Raw genomic sequence first — 16,841 nt, forward strand, 5'->3', positions numbered from 1 at the left:
TAAAATTTGATTTCCATGGCTGTATTAGTTTCTTACATATAGAAAAGAATAATATTTTTGTATTGGTAACTTTGCCCCGACACCACCAACTACACACTTCTCAAGGAAAAATAAAACACACTTTTAGCAAAATGAATGGCACATTTATATTTAATTATAATTATTCATTTTTATAATAAGAGCTTTCTTGTAATATTTATAATCCATTTGAACAGAGGGATCGCTCCATTATACAGAGTTCACAAAACAACAAACAAATCTTGCAAAGCCTCATCATTACGAATCACCAGGATTAGTAACAGAAAGAAATAAAAATCAACTCCAGTGCCGCGTTCTGTAAACCTGAGCATTTCCAATAAGTTACCGGTCGCGGTGTGACCAACGGACGCGCGAACCAAATCGATCGATTCATAATTAAAAAAAAAACTTAAAATTAACGCTAAATGGAAGAGAAAGTCAACTAAGCTAACAGCGGTCGCGATTGCGTGACTTAAAAACTACGACGAAATACTAAAAAAATATTTTGAACTTTCCAATCTCGTGGCGAGTGGGGGGGGGGTACTGCTGGTGCTGTGCCTCACGCGTAACTAACAAATAGCTACTAATTTGGTACAGCCCGCAGTGCCCCCCCCAGCGACCAGCTACCGAGGCTCACACACACCAATCAGGTTTCCTGATCGAGAAATTAGATTCAGAAAAAAAAATTGACAAGGAAACCAAACTATTCCGAACGAAAAAAATGTAACGTACGGTTTTACGTTTGTGCAGGAATTCAGAATGTGACTTCGGGAGCAGGAAACGGACCGATTGTGTGAGCTCGCACCGATACCGACATTACATTGAGCTTCGATATCCACTTCCTATTTACAAGTCGATTGTCGCCAAATAATCATTCAAATCTTTAACGCGAAACGAACACGACGTCTTGTTAGCTCTCCCTAAACTTATTTTATTATAATTTATCGAGACGCGTTCGTTCCGTAAAAACAATTTCGAGTGCACTATAAAAAATCTATAAAAAATACTAGATTTCCATGCAAAATTAGATTTGTCATGCGTTGCGATTTATAATAATCAATAAATCAAAATCTGGATAAAAAATAATAATAATCATAAAAAAATAATTAATAATTTCGTACAGTGCACTGGATAAGTACGATCCAATCAAAAACGCTATAGCTACCGAATATAATATAAATAAAATAAAAAGATACGCGATCGCGTAACATAAACCTGTAAACGGGGTAAAATCATAAAATTCACTGGAGTTACAAAATAAAAACCTTAAGTACGTCACTTAAGTTAGCAGCCAAACGGAACGTTCGTGTGTTTGTCCTTATTTCCTTATATTCATTTATTTCATTACGTAAGGCCATGTAACAGCCCTTCCGGCGAAAATAGGGAAAAACACACAAATTCACAAAATAAAACATTACGTCATTCGTCCCAACTTCGAATCTCTAAAAAGGCGTAAAGAAATCCCTAATAAAATAATTCCAAAGTCCATTTCCGAGGTATTTATTGTCAAGCGATTCGGTCGAGAAGTAATTACAGGCGGGACGGGAGCGGCCGCGGAAACGGACTCCGGACCTTAGCCTACGCTTATGGCAGCGAACGAAACTATTCCGAGTCGTAATTAAAATATCTCTTCATCTCATATTATATCCATTAATTATGCTACGTATACCTAAGGGGGGGGGGGGGCTATTTTACAATTTTCCTCCATCGACGCGTCTTTGGATAGACATACAAAATTTCGTGATGAACGTTCGGGATATAAAGCTATGTCCTATGTCTAGGTAATATACACACTTAGAGCTATGTACAGGCCGGGACGGACGGCGCGGAACGGCCCGAGCGCCTACAGACGCGCGCGAACGGCCCGACACACACGCGCAACCCGCACGGCGGCCAATGGAATGTCTAACGTTTGCGCTTTGCCGACCGATTACAGACACAAAAGGGTGAAGGGGAAGAACGAAACGAGATACGAAACGGATAGACAACCAAAAATACAGAGAAATTTCAACAGATAGACAGTAATAAAACCTACATTGATGCTATACAAAAAAAAGTGAAGTTACATTGTAAAATAATCCGAAACATATTTGAGTAAAGGCCGCTATCGTGCGGGCCCCTAGTGCCGGCTAGAGGCGCGCGTGTGTGTGCGTGTGCGTGTGTGTGCACGTGTGGGGCGCGTGTGTGCGCGCACGCCCTCGCTATTGGCCGCCCGCCGGCCCTTGCCCTGGCACTTGGCCCATGCCCTGCAATGCGAAAATGGAAATTTAGTACATCTATAAATACATTCATAGAAAAAAATGCATTCAAATGCAAAAAAAAAACATTTTCGTGAACGGAAAAACTTAGAACAAATTTGATTTTAATATAAGTTAAAAATAGCCAAATCTTCAACACGCCCAGTTTAAATAGATTTATATATAACAAGGCCAATTATTTCTTGGCATAATTACAAACGTGACAAATCAGATAGGGATAATTTACAACAAAAAATCTATCTAAAAACTCAACAGAACATGTTTTTTTTTATTCAATAATCCGTATAAAGCACGTAATATATAATCACCGGCATGGTCTGGTAGTGGTGCAGCGGCGCGGCGAGCAGCTTGGGCGCGTCCTCCGCCTTCTCCTCCTCGCGCCGCTTCAGGCACGCCGCCTTCGGGTTCAGGTTGCGCTCTGCATACCAATGGTTCGTTTGTCAACATAAGGAACAGTAGCGGACCAAGGACGGAGCCTTGGGGGACACCCCGTATAGTTTCCCGCGACAAAACATTTTTGGACGTGACAATTTTATCATTATGGTTCGGATGTATCATCTAATCAAAAATATTATATCAATTACATTTTAAATTTATAAAATGAGACACTCTCACATCTTTTTTAACTGATAGATAATATAGACATTGAGTCGAAAGCCAGTTTAAAAACTTTTAACCAGTTAATTACTACGAATACGTTCATATTCTAAGCTGTTTATAACCATACTTCTCGGTCTCAATTCAAAGTCTACTAATTTGAAAAAATATAAACATTTAAATTATAAATATCATCCATCACTGACCTCTGACTTGCTGCTCGAGCGTCATGATGACCTCGACGGCCATGTTGAGGATGCCGAGCTTGGTCTGCGGCTTGTCGCTCTTCAGGTGCGTCATGCACATCCGCCCGAGCTCCTTCAGCGCCTCGTTTATGTCTCTTATTCGTATCCTGCACACGGTCCCGTGTATCAGCAAACATATCAGAAAGCGCGTGTTGAGCACACGTGTCAGAAGTCAAACTTCTTTGGAAAGATTCAAAGATACGAAAATCATAGCCTTACTCCATAACGTGACGGTATTGCCATGATGCGACTTGAAATTTTACTCTCAACGGGCCTAAAGAAGTTTCACATCATTAACTCACGTGGTAACTACAGCAGGGTTAGAATGTCACTGCACAAACGGCACACACGTTACGTTCTCTTCATTTTAATTGTTCATTAAACCATCCATCACAAAAAAATTCAATTGGTGAATTTTAAGCAAAACTATCATTCATTGAATTTTTTTTTCTTTATTTTTTAATATCATTTTGTCTTAAAGGACATTCTAACCCTGCAGGTAGTTCGTGAAATGGGAATTAAATCCGCTTTTTAGCTGTAGCTAAAAAAATCACACTAGAATTATTTTTCCCATCAGCAGTTATTTAAGTCACAGTATATTATTAATAGATAAATATATTACATAACATAAACTTAAATTCGGATACGTGGTTAATATAAATCCTTATTTCACAAAGAAGAATCAGTACGCAAAGTGGTTAACTGTAATAAGTAGTCGTCCTTTACTTAAATAAATAAAATTCATTTATTTCAGGCCACATAGCCCATATATGGTATTAGTAAAATTGCATTGTTTTTATTTTTCTATTGTTATAATTATTCAAAGATGTTTGCAAAATTATAAACAATGAACAAGAATTTAATTAATGGAATCGTACCAAAAATCACTGTAGGTGTGATATAATTATAAACTATAGGTAGTTTTCATCTTTAATAGCATTACAATTTAATTTAGCCTCACTAACCAAATTCAGCAGTTTTTGCACGAACGTTTCGCATTTATTTTACATTTATTATTTTTCTTTATACAAAAATGCTTACAGTTAAAAGCTTTCGTTAACTTTCGTCATACGTCATTACGCCTGCTGCTCCCTATCTCGTCTCTCAGTCTGTCTATCTGTCCGTGTGTCAGTCCGTCCCGCCCACTCACCGCTCGCGCGCGTTGTTGGCCTGTCGCCGCTCCTTGTCGCGCAGCGCTTTGGCGCGCGGGTCGAGCTCGTCGTCGCCCGACTCCGCCGACGAGCAGCTGCCGCCGACACACACATATATCCCACATGATTTATCGCTTTTACCTACTTTTCTATTTTTGAAGTGAAATTTCTTTATCGGGGTTGGAAAAAAATTTAGTGTAACATTTTTTCGTTACGCGCCATCTTGTTTTTATCCCTACCACGCGTGATTGACGTATTTATGTAAAGTTGCATATGTTGTTATTTTTTGAAAAATAAGGTCATAAGGAAGTTTCACTTCTTACGTGTGTACACTAGTACACGCACACATTTTGTTTTACTATGATGTCGTAGCCGTTATAACGTATGTTTTATGGCTCTGCTTTGTAACTACTTACATGGGACCGGTTTGGATGAGATTTTTGTTAAAGTGAAATTTCGTCATTCCGTTCAGTAGTTTAAGAGAAAAAGATAACTAAAGACTCAATAAAACGAATCAGTTTATACGTATAGTGATATGCTTTGATTCGATAAATTGAAAAACATTAATTTTAATATTGTAAGTAATAACTCAAATAAACATGGTAATCGATTGAATTTGCGATTTTATTAATGTGAAGATAAATTTATTTTAGCATAAAAATAGTGTGATGGGTACTTATCGATGAATGAACCAACGACGCGACGTTTAGAATTTATTTAAATAAAAATTATGCTACAAAATAATACCATCCAAAATTTACCTCTTAGTGGAAGGCAGCGCGCGAGCGAGAGCAGCCGACACCTATATTGTGTAAAACAACCTACTGTTTGTATAAAACACCATCCCAATCGGCCAAGCACAGACATACACACACATTAGCGTATGATATGAGAGTTAGTAACGACATAAGTATATATTTTTAAAATTTACGCGACTCGCTCGTGATTTGTCAACCGTTAGCCAATGAGAACGATCCGATTCAAAAATGTTCCGTTCTTATTTTGAAATATTTTCGACTTCTTGCTACTTTCGTCATATATATATAACCACGTATCCGTTTAAACATCACTCACCTTGAACCTAATAAGCAAACAAACAAACAAAAATGGAAAAAATATATTTAAAAACATATACTGTGACCCAAGTTGTTAGAATGATGGTAAGCTGGAATTTTGTTAGGAAACACATTTTATACATGTAGTAGTTTATAAAATAATATTATTTGTGAAAACATACAAAGGGATCATAAAAATGAGATTAGAAGTCAGTTTTGATATTCATTAATACTATAAGCAATAAACAATAGTGTATAACGCTATTAAAAATGTTACTTTGTCACCATTAATAGGTTTTTTGCAACGTATTATAATCGTTATTCTCTTGTTGCAGTTGCAGACTTACAATTTTGTAAATCTTACTTTTTGTTGACAAATTAAGTTGTAAAATAGCCAAATACACTATCATATTGTTAAATAATTCATAATCGTATTACAATTAAATTATTTATATGAATTATATAACAAAAAATACCAATTGATATATCGGTATAAAATGCCTTAGTTGTTATTATTTCGAGAATATGAATGAATACATAATTGTAATATTTTATATCAATATATGGATGCAAAAAGCGAGACGAGGTGAAGACTTGGCGATTCATTGCGTTGCAATTAAAGAGTAACAAGCGAAAGTTACCTAAAAATTATTCATTATTTGTTCATATTGTATTGTATGATTCGCCAAGCCTTTCCCGTGAGGCGACAGATTTGCGGTTTAAGGGTGTGTGGGAAATTTGGGGGAAACTTATTTTTAATGAATGAAATGAAATGAATTTATTCGCAAAATTTATTTTTTATTAATAACATTATTATAAGCGTAAAAGGTTGGAGGATTTGAAAGATAGGAGAGTCTGGCTTCTATCTGTTTTAGTAATGTTAGGGGTGTTTCCATTGGAAGTTTGTGAGAACTGTGGTTTTCGAAAGTGTTAAAGGATGTTGCAGGATTTTTGTGTTGGAATTTTGTTTGGGAAATCGGAAATGTGTGAAAAGCATGAACATACAATATGTTTACAGGCAATTATAAGTAAAAAGGTGTAGATAGGTTATAAGCCTTTTGGCAGTCGAAATGTGGTAATTAACCTGCATTTTTTTCAATTAAGTAATCTCTTTTTCACTCACGACAATCAAAAAATGCAATCTCACTGTGACGTCTATTCGTGTTTGCGTTAGTGTGCCGTGTCGGTAACCTATCTATACCTCGTCACTCATCAAGGCTCGTTCAGATTGGAGCGGTATCCGCTACTGCCGCGGGTAGCGGTATCCCGATGGCGCGCGATTATATCTCTTATGTACTACAGTATAGCTAGCGGATACCGCTCTGTGTGTGTGTGTGCGTACCTCTCGCGCACGTTGTTGGCCTGGCGCCGCTCGCGCTCGCGCGCCGCCTTCGCGTCGGGGTCGAGCTCGTCCTCGTCCGCCGACGAGCAGCTGCCGGCCACACTGCGCGCACGTTAGCGATACATTGCACCGCACTCTACACCCCCCACCCCCACCCTACCCCCAGCTACACTTTACACTATCAATATCGACCCCCCGACACGTAATCTTAACAGTTTTATATATTTAAATATAATGCAAATTTAATTGTTGTAATCCAGATAATTTAATCTAATCTGGCGGGTGTTGCGCATAAATTACCAAGATACATACTAGTTGAGTGTTAGTAATTATCCCGTCCCAAAACGAAACATCATCATAGTAGTGTAACTTAATTACCTTGGTGCTTTTGAGCTAATGAACAAATGACGTTTATAAAAGCTTATTATGAACGAGTCTGTAGCTCTTAAAAATACATAAATAAGCAACCATTTTATTGATTACCCCAAATGAATTATTTTGAATTCTTAAGAAAATATATACAAAACAGGATGGTTTAAAAACACTGACATGAACCCATCACACTATTTCATCGCTAATTTTTATTAAACTTAATAAAAGTTTATTAACTAAAGTTAAACAATAGTAACATTGTATCAAGTAAACAAATAAATCGATTCAATAGTTCGTTACTTTACATAAATTATAAAGTTGAATATACATGTGCGCAATTATGAAGAACAAAGTGACTTGAAACGTAGTGCGTTGTGTGTCTCACTGATAGATTGTAAGTATGTATGTTATGTGTACAGTATTGTATGATGTACTTTTAAATATACAATGCATGGCGTATTTGTTATCAGTCACTATATAGGCAGCGTGTATGTATTTATGTATCGTATGTGGCGCATGTGTGGTGTGTGTCTGTATGTATGTATGTCTGTATGCACTCACTATCGGCGCGATCGCTTGGCGGAGGGCGGCTTGCCGGCGAGCGGGTCGGAGCCGGAGGACGACGGCTTCGAGTCCACGCCCGAGTCCGGCGGCTCCTTGCGTTTCTCTGTGACACAAGCACATACACGTTATACAACTTACAATCACTTTTAGGCGGGATTTAGGCTTGTCGCAAACGAGCCCCTGGCCGAAACGACCAGCATTGCAGGCTTTTAACTTTGAAGTAATCATAAACTAGAAAATATTCCTAAATTGTAAAACCAGCCCTTCTTAAAACTTTGTAAACCATCCATATATAATTTTTCTTACAAAATTTACTTATGAGTGGTTATAATAAAAAAAAATGTAACTAATTGAAACGAATAGAACCAAGTGAATAAGTAAACACTCACTAGTATTGGGCAATAGATGTCGCTCTAATTTGACAGGCTCCGGCTGTAAGTGTGGGAGGCCGCCCAACCGAGTCGCCGCTGAAGCAAATTAAATCAAATGTTATTTCTACTCTTTATTCAAATCTCTTCAATTCTTTCCCAAATGTACGCAATAAAAATTTAAACATCAAATACTACTGTACAATACAAATTTCGTTTTTGTTTGCGTTGTAGTTTCTAACATTAATTGTATGCAAATTAATGAATAGAAAACACAATAATTAAGAGTAAGTGTGTAACAGTAATGGGTAATGCACAGACGCGCACACACACGCCGAGCGACCTTACAACTGTGTCACTGTCGGCCGAGTTTGACCGACACGCGCCAACACGGCGGTATCAGCTTCGATACGGCCATCCTTACACTATTTAGATATCTCATGTACAATATATTATAATCATTGAGATAATATTACTACGTATGGAGGAGACACCACGAACAAAATCTGTGCGCCATTTTTTTGCTCTAACTAAGTTTTAAAAATTATTATTTAGTTAGGTACTTACCGATGAAAGTTATTCCTTTGCACTTTTCCGTATTGTTTGTATTATTTGTGCAATATCGTAACACACACGAAGGCATGTTTGATGCGTTTCACTTTAAAACCATTAAAAAATACCGCTCAACATACGTCACATGACGTATGTTGAGTGGAACATAAGTGATGTAGGCGGTGTCGTCTCCTATTAATATTATCTTAATGATTATAATACCTGTCGTGAAAATACAAAAATAACATTTTTATCGGTAGACTCGCTAGAAATAAAACAATAATGATAATAAACATTGAATAATTCTAAAAAACAAATGGAATAAAAAATAACAATAACTGTGAAAGTAACATGTAAATTGTAATGTTTGCATGTAAAGCAGTGTGGCGAGCACGTACCGGGCTGGTGGGCGTCCTGCGGGAACAGGTCGGGCGCCTCCGCGTGGTTGCGCAGCACGTTGATGGCGTCGTCCAGCCGCTCCTCCATGCGGGCGCCCTGCGCACGGTACATGACATATACTCTCATTTCGATACGAAAAGAACCTATATAGCGCGAGAACGTTTAAAACGGTGTAAAATAATTATGAGATCGAGAATTTAATTTACAAAGATATATTTCGTTAAGGCAAAACTATAAAACGAAGCGATTCCATGCCACATCTATTTTTACACTCATGCAGATAGCGATCACTCAACTTTTTTCTAACACTTTACCTTTTCACAAACCTTTTATCCCCCTATTATTTAATTTTCCCAAAATATTCGCCAATCATTAAAAATCAATTTTATGAAGTCACGTCATCTTCTCCCTTCAAAAGAGACTTTTAGAACTTTGACAGCTTTTAAAATAAACTATCAAAGTTGCAAAATTCAAGTGCATGAGTTTGTGTCCTTACCGCACTGACGCCGACGTCGCTGTGCTCGCGCAGGAACACCATCGCCTCGTCGAGCTGGCGCTGCTCCGCGCCGCCGCCCTGCACACCGCACACCGACCGCTCAGACACCGCGCACACCGCGCACCCCGCCTGCCTTTGTGCGAGCCTTACCGCCCCTGGCGCCGTGTGACGGGCGGCCTAACGAGGCACAGCCCTCACACCAACGAGTCAAACTATACCGCCGCAAGCTAATCGATCATTCTTACCGAAAATACTGGCGACCCTAACTACATATCTGGACTATTTATGGATCCAAAACTACGTAACGAAGTTCAAATCAGGCAGGTTTATAACAATCTCTAAACACGGGACGACAAACCTAATCGAAAGAACAGATGATTGCGATAATACCACATAGCAAGCCTCAAATCTATTCGCCTCTAAATATATGATAACAGTTCTTAATTATGAAGAACGTAAATCGTATAATCTTATTAATCAAACAAAAAGGCTAGCAGCGTAATAGATGATGAATTTCAACTGATCGTAACTACATAATATACTGAACAGAGGCGGCTCGTGACAAAATTCTATGGGTGTTCACTTGAAATAAAACAACAAAAGTCGGGAAAATTTCTATAAGCTGGAAAATTTCCATAAGAAAGGAAAATTTTTATACGCCAGGAAAATTTATATAAACAAGGAAAATTTCTATACGTCAGGAAAATTTCTATACACCAGGAAAATTTCTGTAAACAAGGAAAATTTGAAATTTCTATACGTCAGGAAAATTTATATAGATAAGGAAAATTTGTATAAGTCAGAAAAATGTTTGTAAGCCAGGAAAATTTCTATACGCCAGGAAAATTTCTATACGTCAGGAAAATTTATATACGCCAGGAAAATTTCGATGACAGATAAATTTTTATACGTCAGGAAAATTTCTATACGCCAGGATAAATCCATAAGTCGGGAAAATTTCTCTAAGCTGGATAATTTCTATAAGCCAGGAAAATTGCTATACGTCAGGAAAAATTCTATAAGCCAGGAAAATTTTTATACAACCGGAAAATTTCTATGCGTTGGGAAAATTTCTATAAACCAGCAAAAATTCTATGCGTCGGAAAAATTTATACGAAAAAGAAACAACCAAAATACAGATAGAAGTATAGCCGATAAAGGTCTTCTGTAATACGATTTCAGTCATAATGAGGTCTAAAAAGCTACATCGATAATAATTATTACCCTCTGCAAGTTTCCTCAATAAGTAAAACATACCTTAACTTCTTTAAAAACATCAAAGCAAAGACAAAAATCTTTTTTCGAGCCCAAAATTCAAGAAAAAAAGTATTTAAGTCTACGCTATTCGGTTTCGGATTTACTAACTACAAAACTAAACTACGAAAAAACACTAAAACAATATGTAAGGAACACACAAAGGCAAGCTCCAAGCCGTCTTATATACACAACAAATTAAAAAATAAAACACACAAAACGAAATGTGATTCAACAATACTCATGTGTGAGTCAACTTTATTTTTAGACTTATTTCAATCAGATTTGAGAAACAGTTCTTCAGTACGTATTCATTGTATCACATTTTCAAATAAAGTTAAATTTTAATGTATTAATTCAGTAAAAGATACATAAGAAATAAAAGACTTAACGAATGATGGATACTTACGCATTGCGTGAAGCATTATTTGTTATTTAAAATTTCATTGTAGTCTTTCATTTCTTACTGTATCATCTCAAAACACAATAAGTTAAAATTGAAAAAAAAAAGGAACTAAACTGGCAAAAATGATAAAACAATATTAGTTAACATCCATGCGAGTTCATGCCAGAAAATGTACAGTAATAAGTCAAATGACCTCTAATTATATTACCTACACTCCCCAAACTTCTAAAAATTATTCAATTATAACTTTCTCGATCCCTATTATAATTGTTTAAGATTTACCATCATCTACTTTAAAACTACATAATATGTAGTACTAGATTTCCGCCCGCGGCTTCGCCCGCGTTTTCAAAGGAAAACCCGCATAGTTCCCGTTCCCGTGGGATTTCCTAGATAAAACCTATCCTATGTGTTAATCCAAGTTACCCTCTATATGTGTGCTAAATTTCATTGTAATCGGTTCAGTAGTTTTTACGTGAAAGAGTAACAAACATCCATACATCCATACATCCATACAAACTTTCGCCTTTATAATAGTATTAAGATTAGGAGATGTTAATATTATTAACATCTCCTAATAGCTCTTCAACATAATCTACTTCTACAAGAACCTCTAACTCTTCCCCACCAAATTAACTAAATCCCCTCCCTATTCCAATTCCTACATTACATTGTCCAATCTAGCCAACTACCCACTTGTATCTGTTTGTGTGTGTGTGTGTATGTGCGTCCCTCACCATGACAGGCGGCGGGTACACCGCCACGTGGTGGCCGTTGGGCAGCACGCCGGCGAGCGGCGCGTGCTGTGCGTGTGCTGTGTGCGCGGGGTGCGTGCCGTGCGAGCCGTGCGGGGTGTGCGGCCCGTGCGGCGTGCCCGCGCCCGGCGGCGGCGACACGCCCGCGCCCACCCAACTCGTACCCTGGAACGTGACACTACACTGTAAATATACTGTATCCAACTAAGTGGATAACAGGAGTCAACCTATGAGCCTATGAGGCTACATTAAAAAATATGACCATACAGCAAGTACCCTCATAGATATAATATCTAGCTTTCAAGACAGTTACTATTATGAAACTATTACATTGACTACCCTGAATGGATCGTATAATGGAAACGTATTTCATTGAAATAAATTGTTATTGTTACTACATTATATAATCATTTATATTCGTGCTTCCCAAATATCTACAGCGTTTTCCACTATATCGAACATAGACTTTTCTTCTCCTCTCACCTGTCCATTGTGCGCGTGTTTGAGCGGGTAGAGGCGCGCGTGCAGCGGCGGCGGCGAGTGCACGGGCGTGGAGGGCGACGAGCCGTACGACGACAGGCTGGCCGCCTCGCCCCCCGCGCCGCCCGCCACGCCCCCCGCGCCCCCCACCACGCCGCCCCCCACCCCGACACCCCCCGCGCCCCCCGCGTACATCTGCGCGCAACACACTCTTGCATTCAAACAAAGTTTATTCAGAAAGTGTAGACAACAACTTAAAAGTGTTAATTAAGAAAAAAACAAGAAGAATATTTTTTATCACCACTGAAATGATATAAATGAAGAAAATGACAATTATACTTTTTATTTATTCACTGACATACTAATTTTTAATGATGATGATAATTATCATCATTATTACCTTAAAGAAAAAAAAAATGGTCCCAGTTCGTTACCCTTAAGCACCCCTTATAAGTGTCATATTTAAAATAGATTAAAATAATGTATAGCGATATTACTGCTGTAACCCTGATACTATATTTCAATAGAACTATTGCTATTTAGAATGTCAAACAAAATTGCCCGAAACGAAGCAACTAGACAGCACAATAGCTATATGCAACACAATCAAACGCCTTCAACAAATCTATACGAGTACGAGTGTATAACGCGTTTCATTAAAGAAAAGAATCTTCAATGGCGGCCAAAGCTGACACTGACATATGGTAGGGTCAGTAAAAAAGAAAATAAAAATAATTTAAATGAATAATGATTTTATTAATTATTTCAAATTGTTTATTGACAAACTTCTTTGTTATGGTACTTGTGTATTTATATTATGAATTATCATATTTACGTATACAGAATGCAACAAAATCCCCATAATATTATGTACTTGTAATGAGCCCATAAAATTGAACAACTTTTTCCAAAGAACATATTTTGTCAAATTCAAATAAAACATTATTTACTATCGCAAATACATACTTAATTGTCATTGTAAATTTATGATAAAAAGTATTATAGGGAAAATCAAATATTTTTTAGTGATTTTAATTTTCCCTATTTTTTTGCATGCCGTACGGCCGTGTGAAAGCGAGAGGGAATGATAAGCGCCGCCATTTAAGATTCGTTTCTTTAATGAAATCCATACTAATATTATAAATGCGAAAGTAACTCTGTCTGTCTGTTAGGTACTCAAGCACGCCTTAACTACTGAACCAATTTGCATGAAATTTGGTATAGAGATATTTTGATACCCGAGAAAGGACATAGGATAGGTTTTATCCCGGAAATCCTACGGGAACGGGTTTTTCTTTGAAAACGCGTGCGAAGCCCCGGGCGGAAAGCTAGTGCTCTATATATGATTGCCGGCACTCACCGGCTGCATGGTGGGCTTGGCGACGAGCATGGCGTCGGTGGGCGAGTGCACCGGCGCCGCGGCGCGGAACGACGACATCGGCGGCAGCGGCAGCTCCGCGCCGCCCGCCGCGCCCGCCTCGCCCGCCCCGGCGCCCGCGCCTATACCTGGAAACGAACACACATACATGTGTCAGTTAATTCAATTGTTATTTTGAAACGTCACCGTCGTCATGTAATCAATCCTATCTTCACTATGCAGTATATGTACACTAACCCATAAAATTAACAAAAGAAATTCGAGGCCGTTCTGTACTGCTATGAGTTAAATAGAAACCGTGTTGGTTTCTATTTAATATAGACAATCCATTATGATAATATAATGCTCTAAAAATGATCTCATGCACGTCTAGTTTTAGCTTTTTGCTTTGGTCATTCCGTCATTGTCAACCATATTACTGAGAATGCGGGTAGTTTAAAAAATGCAGTATAAAGAGAACCTATACAGACTACATAGTATATGACATTTCTTTTAAGGAGTAATGTCTAGGATATATTAGATTTTTGTATAAAAAACATGTATCAATTGATTTGAATTTAATTTGATACCGAAACGAAATCTAATCTAATCTTTCAGTATCCCATTTGGGGGTACTTAGTTTTACTTTATAACACGTAAAATTTTCTTCCTGATTAGTGAAATGACGTGTATGTTTATAAAATATAATCAATAGGTAGCGCTAATCCGCTTGAATAGTATCTTCGAATTGTTTTAATGAAATCATTATTTTTCTTATTACATATGTTCAGTTCACTTCTTAACTGCATCTGATCCTGCATTGCAAAGCGTGTTAGTGTGTGTGTGTGTGTTACCTGGCGAGGTCGCGTAGGGGTCGTGGTGGTAGGGCGGCGGCTGGTAGTAGCCGGCGCCCCACTCGCCGCCGTAGTACGGCTCCTGGTACGCGGCGCCCGCGCCGGCGCCCTTCGGCGACGCGTACCGGCTGGGCGAGTCGTGCCCGAACTCATCGCTGCCGTACTGGAATTGCAGACAAATACATTGTTAGCTTCTGAAGATGGTCAAGTGAACATGTTTAAACGAAAGATCTAAAACAAAATTGCGAGTTGGTCTGATCTATCAAACATAGATCATCAAGGTACATAAAGTTATGAGGTTCTTTCACTGTTAACTTATTTCTATTGTCAAATTATATCCAATAATCAAGCAAACCTAGATAGTAGATACGAGATACATTTATATCCCAATCATCCTAGGTATATTTTACTATACCTAGTTTTAAACCATTCTCTCATAGTTTTAATATTGCTCTATCTAGACTCCGCAGATTTGCACTCAGATTTCCAATAGTTAGTGCACATTTGTCGACTCTATGTTACGCCACGGATAGTTCTGGCGAAAGTACAATTGCCGTTGTCTGCGCAGCACCAAAAACAGCGCGGTATATCGAAATGGTTCACAGATCACGTTGCGCAAGCGACGCACTTAGTCACCGCCGCACTAATCAGTTACAGCTATATTGGACTTGTGGCTGATATGGATAATCGTTGTCTATGGAGATAACTTTACTCTGAGCGTGACGAACACGTGAATCCAACTTTAAAGCATGATAATATTTGTTTGTTACCAAGTGTTTTGGCTATACATTCTCCAAATAACATTTGCCTAGTATAGAATTATTACACATTTGAGCACTAATTAACCCGTTATATGCACGAAGCGCGAATCTAATTAAGTGCGACATTCTTAAAAGCATCAATCACTATTCTCAATCCACTGCGACAATCTGGTCGGATCATGGATTGCTGAAACATGATTCAATCCATTGTTATCACAATTTCAATCTTTTTATGTTTAATATTTGCCTGAATGTTCAATCATTTAAGAAATTCAGTTTGAAGTCCACACACGTGACACGACTCATGCTGTGATACGTTAATGTGCTAAAATAAATGAAACGTATTCCTCACATATTTATTTCTTTACACAAAAATTCATGTTCAGTTTTATAAAATTCATGCTTTAGCTGTGGAAAGCAGGCGGCCTGCAACACTCTCATTTTAATTGAGAAATTATTGTTACAACTACAGTTAGTTTATCGTCACAGTCGTGTTAGGGGTACCATGTCTGAATACATCACACACGTAGACTTGCACAGGAAATCGGTTCAACGAGAGCTAATTGCACTTATTATTACTGTCCACTGCTGGCCAACACACACGACAACTCAATTTTACAAGTTATTAAAATAATCTAAAATGTACGAAGGTTCTTCATAAACTAATTCAAGGAACAATAACATTTATCCATTTAATGATTAGTGAAATTATTTATTTTTTAAGTTATCATACTTTTTTGTTGATAAAATAGCAAAGTATGAATCAGTATATTTTACGAAACGTGACTTGCAATTAGCTAATACATGTAACATTGAACCGTTTAATCTATTGGATTGGATATGTTTAAATATAAACAAAACGCGTTAAGGCGCGCATAAAGCAAAATAACCAATCTTCTACTAGATGATACGTGTAATATGCAAGACCAAATCTAAAAAATAAAATATATATCAAACTAGATGATATGTTCAACGATTCTGTTTAATCAAAAACATAAAATATTAAAATTGACTCGATAAAAAAAAATCACCAAGTTAGCTCTAATTTTCACACTTTTACGTTTTCTACTTGACATGGTAATACTTATTATGATTTTTTTTTTCATAAACAATTATATTAAAACATTTGCAAGATATTTGTCAGAGCATTTTGTGTAATTACTTTTAGTTTTGGTTTTATCTGCGATAAACCACTTTTATCGTGACAAAATCAAACGTTTATCTCGAGAAAAAAAGAGCGCCAAAAGTGGTTTATCGCAGATAAAACCAAAACTAAAAGTAATTACACAAAATGCTCTGACAAATATCTTGCAAATGTTTTAATATAATTGTTTATGAAAAAAAAAATCATAATAAGTATTACCATGTCAAGTAGAAAACGTAAAAGTGTGAAAATTAGAGCTAACTTGGTGATTTTTTTTTATCGAGTCAATTTTAATATTTTATGTTTTTGATTAAACAGAATCGTTGAACATATCATCTAGTTTGATATATATTTTATTTTTTAGATTTGGTCTTGCATATTACACGTATCATCTAATAGAAGATTGGTTATTT

The 16,841-nt window shown here is 37.3% G+C and overlaps 1 protein-coding gene across 6 annotated transcripts in view; it reads right to left on the bottom strand.

Annotated features, from left to right (window-relative positions):
- Positions 1–2,071: 2,071 nt before the first annotated feature.
- The window catches only part of da (transcription factor daughterless), a 32,046-nt gene continuing 17,276 nt past the window's right edge, over positions 2,072–16,841 (bottom strand). For 3 of the 6 annotated variants that reach the window (XM_089712190.1, XM_089712192.1, XM_089712191.1), the window contains exons 3-14: positions 14,524–14,686; positions 13,673–13,818; positions 12,316–12,507; positions 11,815–11,997; positions 9,418–9,495; positions 8,921–9,017; positions 7,992–8,069; positions 7,600–7,705; positions 6,667–6,768; positions 3,080–3,225; positions 2,585–2,694; positions 2,072–2,264 (exon numbers count right to left, since the gene is read on the bottom strand). In XM_089712190.1, the coding sequence (XP_089568316.1) occupies positions 2,220–2,264; positions 2,585–2,694; positions 3,080–3,225; positions 6,667–6,768; positions 7,600–7,705; positions 7,992–8,069; positions 8,921–9,017; positions 9,418–9,495; positions 11,815–11,997; positions 12,316–12,507; positions 13,673–13,818; positions 14,524–14,686 (1,446 nt within the window). In that variant the 3' untranslated portion in view covers positions 2,072–2,219. Of the gene's footprint in view, positions 2,265–2,584; positions 2,695–3,079; positions 3,226–4,268; positions 4,365–6,666; positions 6,769–7,599; positions 7,706–7,991; positions 8,070–8,920; positions 9,018–9,417; positions 9,496–11,814; positions 11,998–12,315; positions 12,508–13,672; positions 13,819–14,523; positions 14,687–16,841 lie in introns of all 6 variants that reach the window. The other 3 variants (XM_089712193.1, XM_089712194.1, XM_089712195.1) reach the window with 3 other exon arrangements.

Source organism: Colias philodice, chromosome 28, assembly GCF_061535455.1.
Source record: "Colias philodice isolate Cphi_HAF_F1 chromosome 28, ilColPhil1 Martin Lab GWU primary, whole genome shotgun sequence".
Classification (NCBI taxonomy): domain Eukaryota; kingdom Metazoa; phylum Arthropoda; class Insecta; order Lepidoptera; family Pieridae; genus Colias; species Colias philodice.